Here is a 17344-nt window from a genome sequence, read left to right as displayed (position 1 = left end):
ACCTGACAGGTACGGCTGAAAAGGTCCGTCTGTCAGGACTACCTGATGAGCACACTCACTATCAGGTAGACATGATCAGGTCTATCTGATAGTGAGTGGCTGGCCTAAGACAGGGAACATCTTGGTGTCCGAGTTTAATGGTTTTGACTTGTGATGACCACAGCACTGGGTTTGTGGCGTTTCCTTGCATAGGCCAAGACTCGAGAAGATTTTTATTGACCGGAAGTTGGGATAATAACTTGCCATTCAACTAAGTCTAGTGTGAACCATTAGACGAGGTATCTCAGGCCACTAAGTCCACATTAGTGCATCAGACAGTGTGCGTGGACCTTAAAGATCTCGTCTTTAAGGTCCGAAAGAAAGACACACTATCACGTCACGTGAGCTGTGGCTACTATCAACGGATTTACCTAGCTACATTATTAAGGGAAAACTTTGAACTACATCTTTCTTACTCCCCATGAGTACACGTAACCTGCCGTGACGTGATGTGATAGTGGTGTGTTTCTACGTTTAAGGTTCACGCACACTTATTCGTCACGTATACGTTCGGTCACCTTAGTTCATATTACTCCATATCTTGTTCAATATTACTTTACAGTCCGTCTCTGTTGTGGATAAGTATGTTTCTACTTCAATATCTCCACTGGTATATCTCCACATCTTTAAAGATTTAAAGATTTGGGTTTTTAAAAGATGAGTGTTCCACCGCCGTTTTTTTTTCGTAGCAATGGAACAACTGCTACATTAGACGCATGTGGCCTGTGTCGTAGCATGTCCATCCCGTAGTATGCCTCTCATCAGATGGGCGAGAAGAGACACAATACTTCCCATTTAGGTGCTGGGTCAACACGAGAACACCAGAAAGTAACCCGTTGAAATATTTGCAATCGAAAAACGAGTACAAATTTTTGTCGATGGTGGGATTCGAACTCCCGGGACCTTCTGCATGGCAAGCAAGCGCGTTACCACTGGACCAACCGTGACCAACCTTTCATGCAGTACTTCCAATGGCTAGCTTTATAAGTCCGTTCACACTTGTCGTTCGGGGGGATTTCATTGTCTAATTATTAACTTCTAAAGGCACCAAAATCTACCATAGCACGTCTTCTAAAATTGGGATTGGTTCTTGCAGCTGGACTAAATGCACGCTTTATACCTTTATAGTTATTTGTTAATTTAAGCTTTATCTCAAATCCTAAGGAATAGAATACAATAGGTTTTAGTATTTGTGTTAGTATTAGAGTAGTAATAGTGTTGAAAAGAAAAGAAAAAAGAAACGTAGCCTTCATCGCTTGAGGATAATCATTCAAATTCTGAAAGTTTGATTCTAATGCGTATAGTTTATTCTTTATTCAACTCAGTGCATTTGGCCTTTACTGTTAGTTAGGTTAGACACCTAAAATGAGGTGTACAAAACATATCATTAGACTTAGTTGAAAAAATCATGGAATCAAACTCTTTCAGGACTCGTAGGTTTTCTCTTCAAATGAAATTTAGAAGAAAAAAATTATAGGTACGTAGGGTACTTATAACGTTATTGTTGTAGGTACTAGACATATAGGTAGATGACATAACTATTTATAAGAAAAAGAGAGGTTTTTTTACCCATCGTCCTTAATGGCTCAGAAAAATATGTTAATGAATTTGAATTTGTTTTATTTCACCCCTTTATTTTATCTAACATCGAAAATTTAACTATCCTTTTTCTTTTGTTTTCTGCAGGGTGTACTAAAAAATCCTGACCGTCTCCTCCTGAAGCTTTACTACGCCAACCTGTACAAATACCAACACCATTCTAGATTTTTAAATCAAATAGAATTTATTTAGCTAGGGCACGTCTTTTAAACATTTCTCGTTGAAATCTAATTCTATATTTAGTGTCAATCGTTTTTCATTGTTCTACTCAAAATAAAATTACCGAATTTGAAACGTATTTGTTTTACTTGTATTGCACCTGTTACCAAGTTTTAAATGAAATCAAATGTTTTATTTAAAGATGATTGTTATTCATAGGATCATAACTATTGTTAAGCTTTTACATTAAATGTGTCATCTCTTGTTGTAAATTACTATATTAGCTGGCTTTTTATTTACCTACTTCTTCTTTTTTTCTAGATAGGTACAATTTGAAAGAGATTTTTACAGAGCTAAACATCTCTCTGGAGTTGAAAAAGTAAATATCAAGAATTGGAAATAAAACAAGAACTTTGGTAGTAAAAAATACAAACTTTAATTTGAAATTTAATACAAAAATATTATGGAGAGGTAATGTTTGACATGTATGTCTTGTTTTTATTTGTTCACTTTCTTTCGGTCCTTTTTAAAGTGTCTTGTTTCCAATAACATTTAAAGAAATATACCTAAACTCCAAGGTGGTAGGAACCTAATGGTTAGTTATTTGGAAACGAAAAAAATCCCCAGTGGACAAAGGCCAGTGTCATTCCAATAACATTTAAAGAAATATACCTAAACTCCAAGGTGGTAGGAACCTAATGGTTAGTTATTTGGAAACGAAAAAAATCCCCAGTGGATAAAGGCCAGAGTGAAAAATGCAAGACCTGCCATTTATAAAGTGCTCTACTTAGACAACTAAAGAGCATAGCCTACATTTCCTAAGAGAACATTGAGAGAAATACCTCACTTGGATAACCAAGTAACAATTTTTTACAGGGCTTATCTTAGCATTAGACAGAATAAATTTACATCACAGGTTGATTGAAACTTCAGAAGTTGGTTGGCAAGTGATCCTTTTGTAACTCAGCCCTGGAACAAGAAGAAACAAAATAAATGTGACAATTAATTCATCTCAGTTACTCTCAAGTATGATTTTAAGAAAAATTTCTCTGTGAAATAATTAAAAATGTTCAAAGAACATGATGTCTTCCTTAGCCACAAAGAGTTAAAATGGAAATTTTAGGTCCACCAGTGTCTCACCTTAGTTGTTGGTTGAAATCATCCTCAACATTATCATCATCCCAATTATCTTCCCAAACATTCACATCCTTCTCATCTTCATCTTTCTTAGTCCAATCTGTAAAACAAAATAACAAAAAACAACACAATGGTCAAGAAAAATATTATCATCATCCCAATTATCTTCCCAAACATTCACATCCTTCTCATCTTCATCTTTCTTAGTCCAATCTGTAAAACAAAATAACAAAATAGAACACAATGGTCAAGAAAAATTCAACCAATAAATGTAGCCAGAAAAATTAATGCAATAGGCTATTCACTCAACAATACATGAAAAGTATTTCACAGGTACAAAAATTCAAACATCTTGAAAAAATAGATTGCATAGCCAGAAAATGTAATGCAATGGCTATTCACTCAACAATAAATGAAAAGGATAAATTTCTTCATCATGCCCCTAGTATGACCAGACACTATTGAGACTTAATTAGACAAAACTATTCATGTTCAAAACAGAAATGCCTGAATAATGGACATGGGAAAGAGGTGAACAATACTTCTAATTAAAGGTTGATTTTTTAATGGTCATGACCTCATGACATGGCAAAATGTATTAGGAGATGTATTTTGGGCAACGGCAATTGGTAAGTCCGAAACCTTTTGCATAATCGGATTGTACATATCGGCGTCGTCTTTTTGTTTTGCCACTGAAACCTTTGTGAAAATGTCTTCTTTTTTTGGCATGATAAATTTTGAATAACTCATGTAGATCCTTTATCTTTATACTGTTCATAGTATTGTCACACTAGTATGGACGAGTAATATTGTGAAATTTACGAGTAGGTATTCATAATAATTTTCATATAAGTAGTCATTTCTTGTTGTTATTTATTTGTCATTTATTTATTAAATTAATTTTTATTTGTCAAAATGTCAGAAAGAATGGAAGAAAGTGAAAGTCCATAGAAAATGATTATGAACGTGTTATTAGTTGGCATGTCCGTAGGTATCAACCTTATCCATTTATTTTTGTCTGTAATGCATTCAAATTTAGAGTAACTATTTTTGGATCAATAATAGTTTTAATGTTATCTCCAAAATATGGAAACCTTTAGCCCGGGGACCACGAACGAGCATTAGGACGAAATTTAAACTAAGAAATACGTGACTGTAGTCTCGGACTTTGTACTTTTATCTATGTGATGTCCTTTACATTGAATCCCTTATTTCCTTAGAACTCTTTACTTATTGTGAATTTTGTAAGTTTTATCTTTCTACTTAATTTTACTTTTTTTACTTTCTATTATTTTTTAGATAAGCAAGGTTGGGTGATAGACTAACCAAAAGGTGATAGATTAACCTTCCAAAGTGTTTTTATCAAGTCTTCTTCATAAGCTCTTCTTACGATTACCCATCACTTTTGCACCCTATATTCCCAAGATTAGAATAAGTCCTCTAATAATTGGGTGATAGACTAACCAAAAGGTGATAGATTAACCTTCCAAAGTGTTTTTATCAAGTCTTCTTCATAAGCTCTTCTTACGATTACCTATCACTTTTGCACCCTATATTCCCAAGATTAGAATAAGTCCTCTAATAGAAATGTGTTCATATTCATACTTTATAAGTTCTCTCGTTTGACTTATTAAATTCTATCTGAGCACTAAACACCTCTCACTTGATCATTTTTCAAAATACTTCATCACTTGTTATCATTTTTTAACCACTTAATTCATTTTTACTCGATCACTTTCTTAACCTTAGTTATTTCTTCCTTTTTTAACCACACTCTATTTTTAATTCACTTAATCACTTTTCCGTTTTATTTATTTTTACTCTTTGATCACTTTTTTTAACCACACTTTATTTTTCAGTTACTGGCCACTTTCTTATCACTTTTGTCTCTTCTTTATATATAAGTAGTTCACTCTTATTCAGGCTCGAAAATTTTGCTATGTTTTTCCATGTTTCCTTTCCTTTCATTGTCTAATTATTAACTTCTAAAGGCACCAAAATCTACCATAGCACGTCTTCTAAAATTGGGATTGGTTCTTGCAGCTGGACTAAATGCACGCTTTATACCTTTATAGTTAGGTTATTTGTTAATTTAAGCTTTATCTCAAATCCTAAGGAATAGAATACAATAGGTTTTAGTATTTGTGTTAGTATTAGAGTAGTAATAGTGTTGAGGAAAAAAAAACGTAGCCTTCGTCACTTGAGGATAATCATTCAAATTCTGAAAGTTTGATTCTAATGCGTATAGTTTATTCTTTATTCACAATTTAAGCTTTATCTCAAATCCTAAGGAATAGAATACAATAGGTTTTAGTATTTGTGTTAGTATTAGAGTAGTAATAGTGTTGAAAAAAAAACGTAGCCTTCGTCACTTGAGGATAATCATTCAAATTCTGAAAGTTTGATTCTAATGCGTATAGTTCATTCTTTATTCACCTCAGTGCATTTGGCCTTTACTGTTAGTTAGGTTAGACACCTAAAAGAGGTGTACAAAACATATCATTAGACTTAGTTGAAAAAATCATGGAATCAAACTCTTTCAGGACTCGTAGGTTTTCTCTTCAAAGGAAATTTAGAAGAAAAAAATTATAGGTACGTAGGGTACTTATGACGTTATTGTTTTAGGTACTAGACATATAGGTAGATGACATTAAGTATAACTATTTATAAGAAAAAGAGAGGTTTTTTACCCATCGTCCTTAATGGCTCAGAAAAATATGTTAATGAATTTGAATTTGTTTTATTTCACCTATTTATTATATCTAACATCGAAAATTTAACTATCCTTTTTCTTTTGTTTTCTGCAGGGTGTACTAAAAAATCCTGACCGTCTCCTCCTGAAGCTTTACTACGCCAACCTGTACAAATACCAACACCATTCTAGATTTTTAAATCAAATAGAATTTATTTAGCTAGGGCACGTCTTTTAAACATTTCTCGTTGAAATCTAATTCTATATTTAGTGTCAATCGTTTTTCATTGTTCTACTCAAAATAAAATTACCGAATTTGAAACGTATTTGTTTTACTTGTATTGCACCTGTTACCAAGTTTTAAATGAAATCAAATGTTTTATTTAAAGATGATTGTTATTCATAGGATCATAACTATTGTTAAGCTTTTACATTAAATGTGTCATCTCTTGTTGTAAATTACTATATTAGCTGGCTTTTTATTTACCTACTTCTTCTTTTTTCCAGATAGGTACAATTTGAAAGAGACTTTTACAGAGCTAACCATCTCTCTGGAGTTGAAAAAGTAAATATCAAGAATTGGAAATAAAACAAGAACTTTGGTAGTAAAAAATACAAACTTTAATTTGAAATTTAATACAAAAATATTATGGAGAGGTAATGTTTGACATGTATGTCTTGTTTTTATTTGTTCACTTTCTTTCGGTCCTTTTTAAAGTGTCTTGTTTCCAATAACATTTAAAGAAATATACCTAAACTCCAAGGTGGTAGGAACCTAATGGTTAGTTATTTGGAAACGAAAAAAATCCCCAGTGGATAAAGGCCAGAGTGAAAAATGCAAGACCTGCCATTTATAAAGTGCTCTACTTAGACAACTAAAGAGCATAGCCTACATTTCCTAAGAGAACATTGAGAGAAATACCTCACTTGGATAACCAAGTAACAATTTTTTACAGGGCTTATCTTAGCATTAGACAGAATAAATTTACATCACAGGTTGATTGAAACTTCAGAAGTTGGTTGGCAAGTGATCCTTTTGTAACTCAGCCCTGGAACAAGAAGAAACAAAATAAATGTGACAATTAATTCATCTCAGTTACTCTCAAGTATGATTTTAAGAAAAATTTCTCTGTGAAATAATTAAAAATGTTCAAAGAACATGATGTCTTCCTTAGCCACAAAGAGTTAAAATGGAAATTTTAGGTCCACCAGTGTCTCACCTTAGTTGTTGGTTGAAATCATCCTCAACATTATCATCATCCCAATTATCTTCCCAAACATTCACATCCTTCTCATCTTCATCTTTCTTAGTCCAATCTGTAAAACAAAATAACAAAAAACAACACAATGGTCAAGAAAAATACAACCAATAAATGTAGCCAGAAAAATTAATGCAATAGGCTATTCACTCAACAATACATGAAAAGTATTTCACAGGTACAAAAATTCAAACATCTTGAAAAAATAGATTGCATAGCGAGAAAATGTAATGCAATGGCTATTCACTCAACAATAAATGAAAAGGATAAATTGATAAATAATAAAATAAAAAAAATCACAGGTTAATTTCTTCAACTAAAGGTATTGCTTGCTTCAAACAAGTGTCCCTTGTAATTCAAACCTTTTAACAAAATCAGCCATGAGTACTGGACAAAAAGAAACTCTACAACAGCCAAAGTATGTTTTTGAGATCAACTTTGGGGTCAAGGATGTGAGCCCAAGATCACGGGGTTATTACGAGAAGAAAATTCTGCCCAAGAAAGGAGAAGCTAGAGCTATGTACAATCTCAATGATATTGGCTTTGAAGAACCTTTGCCTTTTGTGTCAGCTTTTCCAAAGGCAGAGAAACCTGCAGCAGCAAAGGGCAAGGGAAAGAAGAAATAGAAACCATGAAATTTATTTGTGATGAAGCCAACTTTTTAAAATAAAACATAGAAAACTCTTCCTTTACACTTTTTTTGTACCTACCTAAGGACTTTCTAACCACAATGTCACTGAGGCAAATATGTCACAACCACTCATGCTCCAACTGTCTGATAAACCACAGACCTAGGTATATCAAATTCTGTTATGTGTGGTGCAGAAATTTCAGAAAAAGCTTTCAACTTCTTGATCTCAGATGGACTGAAGTCATACACTTTTTCCACCGCACATGTTCTGTTGGTCAGACAGTCCTATAGTTTAATGAGATACTCTCATTCTATAATGGTGTCGATGGGACCCTTGGATATCCCATAGGATACTTTTTCCCGAGTGAATTCTACAGTTCCCTGAATCACCATGAATGGTCTGTTATCCCACAAGACTTACCTTCAGCAGGGAACTCTTCAAACTCATCGTCTTCCTCCAAGAGACCTAGGTCAACCTTTGACTTATCCTTATCACTGGTGGATAGAGTTTTGTCCTTTGTCTTGTCGTCGGAAGACATGGTAGTTCTTCTGAGTGGTGAAAATATAAGGAAAACTCCAGAAAATTTGAGAAAATTACAAATTTTCAGCAAAATTTGCAAAATGATAATCAACTTTTCTTTCAAAAAAAAAAGTAAACAAAACTTGAAAAAACGAGAGGCGGGAAATTTCAAAAATATGTGCAAAAAGGCGTGTTTACACTTCGAGCATATATATGCTCGAAGTGTTTACATGATCGAGCTGACTTTCAAGTATATAGGAAATCGGTAAAAATAGGTCTGTGAATTTTTAAATTTTAATAGATGGTAGGTAGTTAAATGTGATGATTAAATTTCATAGATATTTAAATTTATTAGTTTGATAACAACTAATTAATTAAAATCACAAAGGATTTCGACTTTTTCATAATTCAGCATCGTATAAAACGCCCTTTAAAAAGTTCGAAGTACAGCAGCGCTCATGCGGAAAATAACTCAAGCTCAAATTATTATTTTTGCAGGGTTCTTTGGATCTTAGGTGTTCTTTTTTGTGGTTTTTTCTACAGTTTAGGACTAACTCAGGTGGGCTGGATATTTACCGATCTGGTGGCAGAGGACTTGCAGTTAGGAACGGTAAGTTCGATTCGCCCTTTTGTATGCACGCCATTTACTTACGCCATTTAAATACGCTAAACAAAGTATTTACATCATTTACTTGTGTTAAATTAAGTATGTACGCCATATACTTATGCGGAAAATAACTCAAGCTCAAATTATTATTTTTGCAGGGTTCTTTGGATCTTAGGTGTTCTTTTTTGTGGTTTTTTCTACTTTTTTTGTGAAAAGAAGTGAAAACTTGGAAAGGAAATGATTAGGGCTGAGTAGAGCCAAAAGAAAACTCACTACTGATTCTCATAGATGTAAAATTTTACTGTGACTACACACTTTTATAGAGATGGCAAACCCTATTGTAAGTATGAACACCAACGATTGATGAAAACTTGAAAAGGAAATGATTAGGGCTGAGTAGAGCCAAAAGAAAAATCACTACTGATTCTCATAGATGTAAAATTTTACTGTGACTACACACTTTTATAGAGATGGCAAACCCAATTGTAAGTATGAACACCAACGATTGACTGGGTCAGTCTCACCATTCTGTTGAGTCATGGGAACGATAAGTCCTGCGTTATTACAGTTTAAGTTCTTCTATCAAACCTCTTGAAAGAAAAGAAAAAAAAACTTGGAGTCCATTATTACTTTGCTCTTTTGACGTCCAATGCAATTTTTGATCTCTTTTCGCTCCATCTCATTTGTACTTTAATTTTCTATTTATTCCTGAACTAAAACATTTATCTTCTGTCTAATACCCAGGTAAGGCACACTAGGAACATAGATTCTCATTTCCTCTCGGCGCACGAGTGTATCATGGCAGGTCACCTGCAGAATCTTCATCCGAACCCGTGCAGATTTGCGCCCAGTGGCTATTTCGGATCCAAATTCGTCACCATCTGTGTCACGGGTAAGTCAAAACTTGGATTTATTTTAGATAGGTATTAGGTAGTCAAAGTTCGATAAGGACACGAGGTGACTAGGGGTGTTTGTATTTAGTGTTGAATAAAGCTTTGGAAAAGCTTGCTGTGAACAGCTATCCTGGTGTAATCAGGCTAGCAGAGTACCTATTAGGTCAGAGCTCAAAGCTAGCTTTGAAACCAACCAGCTTTGTGCTTTAGGGTCTATCATATGAAGAACTTTTGTAGTTTTTATTTACCCTTTGTAAAAGATGATATTATTTCATCACCTATATTACTATTATTTTCATGCTTATTGACTAGCATTTACTCGTACATTTAAGTAAACGAGTGTATCATGGCAGGTCACCTGCAGAATCTTCATCCGAACCCGTGCAGATTTGCGCCCAGTGGCTACTTCGGATCCAAATTCGTCACCATCTGTGTCACGGGTAAGTCAAAACTTGCATTTATTTTAGATAGGTATTAGGTAGTCAAATTTCGATAAGGACACGAGGTACACAACAGGACTGCCTGGAAAAGACTGACAAGAAACGCCACCTATTTAAATAGGAAAAGGCTAGGAAGAATAAGGAGAGTCAAATTTCGACAAGAGGTTTTCTATGGAGAAAGAGGTGTTATTCAACCAAATTCAGAAGTACCACTAGTTATTTTAGTTGAGTTCATTGAAAGAAGAACACTCAATTAACTTTGTAACTTTTGATCCCCTTTTTCTTTCCATACAGTTTGTCTGTAAACTTGTACACTTTAGTTCAAGGCTGTGTAGTCTTGAAATTTCACTCTCTCTCTCTCTCTCTCTCCCCCCCTAATCTCTCTCCCTCCCTCCCCCTCCCCCTTTTTTTTTCTTTTTCAATTTTAATTTTAAATCCTTATTTTCCTTCTTCTTCTTCTTCCTCTCTCTCTCCCTCCCTCACTCTCTCTCTCTCCCCCTCTCTCCCTCTTCCTCCCTCCCCTTTTTTTTCTCTTTGAATTTTTTAATTTTAAATCCTTCTTTTCCCATCTTCAGGTGACAAGGACAACCAGGTTCATATGGAGGGGTACCAGGTATCGAACCAATGCATGGCGCTGGTACGCGATGGCTGTTTAATCCCCACTAAGGATGCCCCGGAGCTAGGCTATATCAAGGAGTCCTCGGACAAACAATATGTGCCCGATGTATTCTATAAGGTAAGAGAATTTTTTTTAATCTTAATACGAAACCTTACTACTTATCTACTTATTAAGGAGTCGAGTTTTCCCACTAAGGATTTGAAATAGAGATCCAATATCTGACAGAGTTGGGAGATAACTAGGGGTGTTTGTATTTAGTGTTGAATAAAGCTTTGGAAAAGCTTGCCTGATTACACCAGGCTAGCAGAGTATTAGGTCAGAGCCCAAAGCTAGCTTTGAAACCAACCAGCTTTGTGCTTTAGGGTCTATCATATAAAGAACTTTTGTAGTTTTTATTTACCCTTTGTAAAAGATGATACTATTTCATCACCTATATTACTATTATTTTCATGCTTATTGACTAGCATTTACTCATACATTTAAGTAAGTTAAGGGTTTACTTGGCTGGAATAATATGACAAAGGAAAAAATGGCAAGTGTGATAGGAGGGCTGTAACTGCTAAGGTCTTATAGTCCTGAAAGTGAAGAGAAGAAAGCCAGCTGTTCCAAGAACAAACCTTGTCTGTATACTCATATTTTTGTATGTTTTATTATTCTAGATTCTTAGAATCCAATCTCCCGTTGGCATTGTTAAGAGGATCAACATAAACAGATCAGATACGTGCAAAGACCTCTTTGAAAAAATCAACAAAGAGTTTGAGCTGAACACATACAATTTTGCCCTGTTCAAACAAAGGAACAAAACTGATGAGATCTTCTCATCAAGGGATCAGACGATTGCTAGTGTCGGACTCAGCAATGGAGATTTTGTTTACATGATGAATTTGTCCAGTCCAAATGATGAGAAACCTAGCACAAGCAGTAATCATCTCAACATCTATGGTAAACATTGAATTTTCAATTTATTAATGGTAGGGGAAAAAAGAGATCATTACTGTGTGCTTTTTTTGTGGAGGTCATATCAGGCTTTTAATTTCTTGGAACTTGTAAGTAATTCTTTGAATTTGACACCTACAAAAAAAAGTGGGTTGATTTGCAAACATGTTTGAATTTTTTGAACTAAGAATTCTTTGTCTTGTTTTCAGAAACCAAAAAGAAAGCATCCACCACTCCATCGACTCCCACGGAGTTCAAGTCTAAACTGAGCAATGCATTCAGTAGCTCAAACAATATTGTTGAAGATGAAGTGGATAAGGAACTCTGGAAAACAGATGGACAAGTGAAAAGGAAACGGGATGATAAGTTGTAAGTCCAATTTTTCACTGCCCTTCTCTCTCATTCTACAGTGTTTAAAAAAAAGTTGCCACCCCTGAAAACTCAAGAACTGTTTGGAATTCTGAAAAATCCAAAAACACATATTTCTTTATTTTCAAAGGGAACCTATTTTTAGGGGATCTCATTTTTTTGACACAATCAGGGACAGCCCCAGGGGGGTCAACTTTAAAATCTTAAATGGGAACCCCCTACTTGTGATACATCATATCAAAATTCTTAAAGTATGTAGTACTTTAGTACAAGTTTGAGCTCAATCTGACAACCAGGGCCAGAGTTATGGCCTTTTCAAATTTTAATTTTTCCATGTTCTCTTGTCAATAGGGGAAGCAACAAAAATGGGAAATTCATATTGATTGGTAATTTGTGCTTCAATTAGGTCCAACTAATGATTCATATTGAAATTTAGTCCCAAAAATAAAATTTTGAAACAGCAATTTTGAGCCCTGGAGGCCATCAGGACTGAAAGTCTAAATTTCATTTTTGGGTCTGAATTTCAATATGAACCATTAGAGGAAGCTATTTGAAGCACAAATCACCAATCAATATAAATTTCCCATTTTTCATTTTCCATACCATCCAATAGTTGGAATATACCTTCACAAATTTACCGATTCTTTAATCAAATATTCATTAAATACATGTTAAAAGGTAAGGACTAGTTTTAACTTAAAGGCAGCATTTTAATAAGGGGGTGGGGAAGTATTGTCTTTTGTCATGTCTTTAGACTTGATGACAGTGAAGTAGTACTCATTTTCCTTACCATCCAATAGTTGGAATATACCTTCACAAATTTACCGATTATTCAATCAATTGATATTCTTCAATTTGTTTTTCAGTTGTCGCCATGGTGCCAATGCTCTGTGTATCCATTGCTCTCCCCTAGAGCCGTACGATGAGGAATATCTACGAGAGCAGAACGTGAAGCATATGTCTTTCCACGCTTACCTCAGGAAACAGTGTGCAGGAGTTGACAGGTAAGCCTAAATCATACAATTTATACCTATGTATACATCAGTTTGTAATCACATAATCAGAGTTTGTAGCCTAAACCGAATGTCAGACCAAGACGTGAAGCATATGTCTTTCCACGCTTACCTCAGGAAACAGTGTGCAGGAGTTGACAGGTAAGCCTAAATCATACAATTTATACCTATTTATACATCAGTTTGTAATCACATAATCAGAGTTTGTAGCCTAAACCAAATGTCAGACCAAAGCAATCACCCTAGCCAGGGCTGATTAAGAGGCAGACAATAAACACAGGAAAAGGTAAAGAAGAACAAAAAGTTAGTGTTTTCAGGATTTTTTTTTCTCTCTCTTGACTTTATGACTATTTTTTCTTCTCCAGGGGTAAGTTTGTAGTCCTGGAAGATCTCAGCTGTCGGATAAAAGAAGGATGCCGTGAACACCCTCCCTGGCCCCGTGGTATTTGCTCCAAGTGTCAACCCAATGCTATCACTCTCAACCGACAGGTAATATGAATATCTTTCTTTCATTTTGTAATGCGGGATTTAAAATTTCCATTCATCTGTCAAGAACAACATTGACTTTGATGGAAGGATGGAACCCAGGTCCTCCTGTTTACCAGGCGAATGCATTGACTTTTACTACACCACCAATGCATACGTACGATTTTGCTGTGTTATATCAATATTTTCTGTCCAAAAGGAACCTCCGTGGCCTAACAGGTATTACACTGGGGGTTCGAGGTTCGATCCTGTGCTTGCACTCTGGCTTGTAAGGACAACTTAGTAGCTGCTTTAATCAAATAGTGACCAGCAACGGCAGCATTAAAAGGGTAAAAATGCGGGATTTAAAATTTCCATTCATCTGTCAAGAACAACATTGACTTTGATGGAAGGATGGAACCCAGGTCCTCCTGTTTACCAGGCATTGACTTTTACTACACCACCAATGCATACGTACGATTTTGCTCTGTTATATCAATATATTTTCTGTCCAAAAGGAACTTCTGTGGCCTAACAGGTATTACACTGGGGGTTTGAGGTTCGATCCTGTGCTTGCACTCTGGCTTGTGAGGACAACTTAGTAGCTGCTGTAATCAAATAGTGACCAGCAACGGCAGCATTACAAGGGTAAAAAAAGAAAAGAAAAAAAAATGGAAATATCAAATAACAGAGTCCGTAAAATAGGCTCTTAGTACTGCTATGGTATAATTTTATCCACAAAAAATTAAAGAGGCTTTCAGATTTACCACAAATAAATAATGATTTAGAATCCCCTTCTTCCCCTGTATGCCGTAGATAAATATGTATTTAAAACAATCAAAATAAATGAACTCCAGTATCACGGCAGTATAAATGAACTCCCCCTGTATATATTTTTGATAAAGCACATATTATCAAAGTCTATTCTATTGTGTTTTAAATATGTATTTAAAACAATCAAAATAAATGAACTCCAGTATCACGGCAGTATAAATGAACTCCCCCTGTATATATTTTTGATAAAGTACATATTATAAAAGTCTATTCTATTCAACTCCAGGTGTATCGTCACGTAGACAATGTTGAATTCGAGAATCGAACCCTAGTCGAGAGATTTCTGGAGTACTGGCGAGTGACGGGCCATCAGCGTCTGGGTCTATTGTACGGCAAATATCAACTACATCCCGACGTTCCTCTGGGAATCAAAGCCGTGGTGGCCGCTATCTATGAACCGCCCCAGGTAAAAACTTAAGTTGGATTTCACCAATATGTATTCAGTTCTTAGAACTCCTGTTAAGCTAACAGCCAGTTAAGTTCGATATAATTTGTATTGGCTTAACAGGACTGTTTGAGGCTGGAAAGAAGGTTGGTGAAACCAACCATAGTACTTCCTAATCGATCAGAGTAAGGTCCATACATCGCCAGCCTAGTTAGCTTGGTTGGTAGCGCGTCTGCCTTGTAAGCGCTAGGCCGCGGGTTCGATTCCCGCCTGGGGCGGATTTTATGCTGAATGGATAATGTCCGTTCTCGGAACGACTGGCTTTCTCCTATCCTGTCTTCCATCTCTTCGTTTCGGAAAATAAGACCTATTGTTCCCTCTATCAAATCTCTTTTTATAAAGTCCGTTCGATCTTGTTTACACTGCAACTAACCTTGGAACCAACTTTTTTATTATGAGGTCAGGTACAGTTCATCACTCAACTCCCCTTTTTTCATGGCTCTGATATTCATTTAAAAAAAAAAAAAAAAATAGTTTCAACTATTTCTGGCCCTTCAAAGTGTCCTATGGTGGATCTTAGAATGCCTGTTAAGTTCAATTCAATTTGTTCAGGCTTAACAGGGCTGTTAATCTAACGTGGCTGTTAAGGACTAAAAAGTAGGTTGGTGAAACCCCCCACCCTTACAGTGTTACCATGTTATTATTGAATAAAATCTTAACCCTTTCTGTCTCGTGTCCCACAGGAGAGTAGCCGGGATAAGATCAAGCTTCTTCCAGACCCGAAAGCGGAAGTGGTAGAAGAAATAGCATCTAGTTTAGGACTAACTCAGGTGGGCTGGATATTTACCGATCTGGTGGCAGAGGACTTGCAGTTAGGAACGGTAAGTTCGATTCGCCCTTCTGTATGCACGCCATTTAAATACGCTAAACAAAGTATTTACATCATTTACTTATGTTAAATTAAGTATGTAGGCCATATACTTACGCTAAAATCTATAAAATGAATTTTAAAAATTGCCGCCGGGACAGCTATCTCACGTCGTCCGAGCTCATCTCAGCCCTGTTCATAAACACAGCCTGAAACTTCGATTGGAATTTGCCTTGGGGAAAAGGCGTAAAACTTGGTCCTTAGTTAGCAAGAAAAGTAACAATGATCCTGATCTCAAATAACATATTTTCATAAATACCGAAATAAATTTTTAGTACTTCCAAAGTAGGTAAAAAAAAGAAAAGGAAAGGTAACAATAATAAATGAATAATACATATTTCAGAAACTATCTGTAAGACTTAGATAATTTTAACTAACAAACTTAAATCGTAATCTCTAAAATAACAAAAGGAAGAAAGAAGATTTTTCAAGTAGGATAGTATCAAAAACTCAACACCGGAAATAACGAGGAAAAGAGAATTGGAGGAAAAACGAAGAATACAAAGTAAAATTAATCAAGTGGGCATTATTTAGGAAAGAACTCTAAATCGGTAGGAACAAACAGCGTGAATCGGTAAGAACACACATTGAAATGTAAAACCTTGGTAAACCTCGGGTTTACCCAGGTTTTACAACCTTGGATTTACTCAGGTTTTAGATTTGTTTGTAACATGTAAAAACCATGAACATTTTATAAAACGATTCGGATTCGTGGTTTTAGATACGACTTTTCCACTCGTAAAAATATTTCTCGGGAAAACACGGTTTTTCAAGGAATTTATAGGCGACACCGGTTTCGGGTTAGTCGTTTTCCGGTTTCAAATGCGATTTCGGTGGTTGTCTCGTAAACATTAAATTCGTCACAAATTCAACCCCCCTTCAGTTTCATTCTCAAGAATACATTATCTTTTTTTATGGGGGGGGGGGTCAAACAATACAATTTGCTTTCGAAGCGTTTTTCGACTGAACGGGGTTCTCGCATCGACACATTTTTCGTTTCGAAATTTGGGGAAGTGTTCCCTAAAAAAGCATCGCACGCTATCGCAATAAAATCTAATGGCGGGGGCCACAATGAGAATTTAAAATTGGTTAAAGTTTATCTCTTAAATTAAGCAATCTGATTGATTGATTAAAAAAAAAATAACCAATCAGATTTGCCTAATCCAAGAGTTAAATCGAATTTAAACTCTGATTATGGCCGGCCATAAAAAGAACAGTGACACTAAATCCGTGTGCGATTTCAGGAATACAGAAGAACGGGACATGGTGAAATAAAAAAAAAATATATGGAAAAGAATTATGTTCAAAATAAACAAGGGGAAAAATCAAGTGAAAGTAAGAAAGAAAATAGTTAACAAATGTCTCGAAAAAAAGTTAAATAAATAAAAAAATATGTCTTAACTTGGGAACTGAGTAAATTTGTCAGATCTTGCTCAGTCTATTATTGCTCAGTCTATTATATTAGGCTGGAATTTCTGAGCATCCCTTAAATTTTATTCTTGACTTAAGGGCTAGTTTACCAATGCTTCTGCGAAGGAAAACTAGCCCTCAAATCAACACTACCCCTTGGACTTTCTTAATGCGTATGGCCTTTAAGCTTACTTTTTTATAGGGTAAATAGACGTCAAATCAAGTCTATATGGTTTTTTTAGTTTTTTTTAAAAAAAAAAAAAAAAAAAAAAAAAAAAAAAAAAACATGATTGATAATGATAACACAGCCCTTCAACGATCCTACGAAACACTGAAGAGCCGTTGTATGACCCTCGATGAGTGACTGATTGGACAAAATATATCAACTCCTGTTGGATAACCAATCTTT

General features: G+C 35.2%; 1 protein-coding gene and 1 long non-coding RNA gene across 2 annotated transcripts; both read right to left on the bottom strand.

Annotated features, from left to right (window-relative positions):
* Positions 1–2481: 2481 nt before the first annotated feature.
* Positions 2482–3042, bottom strand: LOC113469922. The gene is made up of 2 exons (XR_003393188.1): positions 2938–3042; positions 2482–2766 (listed from the first exon to the last, which is right to left on the bottom strand). It is a non-coding gene; the product is annotated as an uncharacterized LOC113469922 (long non-coding RNA).
* Positions 3043–6224: 3182 nt separating this feature from the next.
* LOC103515170 (26S proteasome complex subunit SEM1) lies at positions 6225–8154 on the bottom strand. Its single transcript, XM_008480097.3, has 3 exons — positions 7938–8154; positions 6847–6943; positions 6225–6675 (listed from the first exon to the last, which is right to left on the bottom strand). Exons 1-3 carry the CDS (start codon positions 8053–8055, stop codon positions 6636–6638), a joined length of 255 nt encoding a protein of 84 aa, XP_008478319.1. The 5' UTR covers positions 8056–8154; the 3' UTR covers positions 6225–6635.
* Positions 8155–17344: the final 9190 nt, after the last annotated feature.

Source organism: Diaphorina citri, unplaced genomic scaffold (assembly GCF_000475195.1).
Source record: "Diaphorina citri unplaced genomic scaffold, Diaci psyllid genome assembly version 1.1 scaffold1288, whole genome shotgun sequence".
NCBI classification, from domain to species: Eukaryota; Metazoa; Arthropoda; class Insecta; order Hemiptera; family Psyllidae; genus Diaphorina; species Diaphorina citri.
The sequence above is the reverse complement of the archived record's forward strand: the minus strand, read 5'-3'. Positions and strand labels throughout refer to the sequence as shown.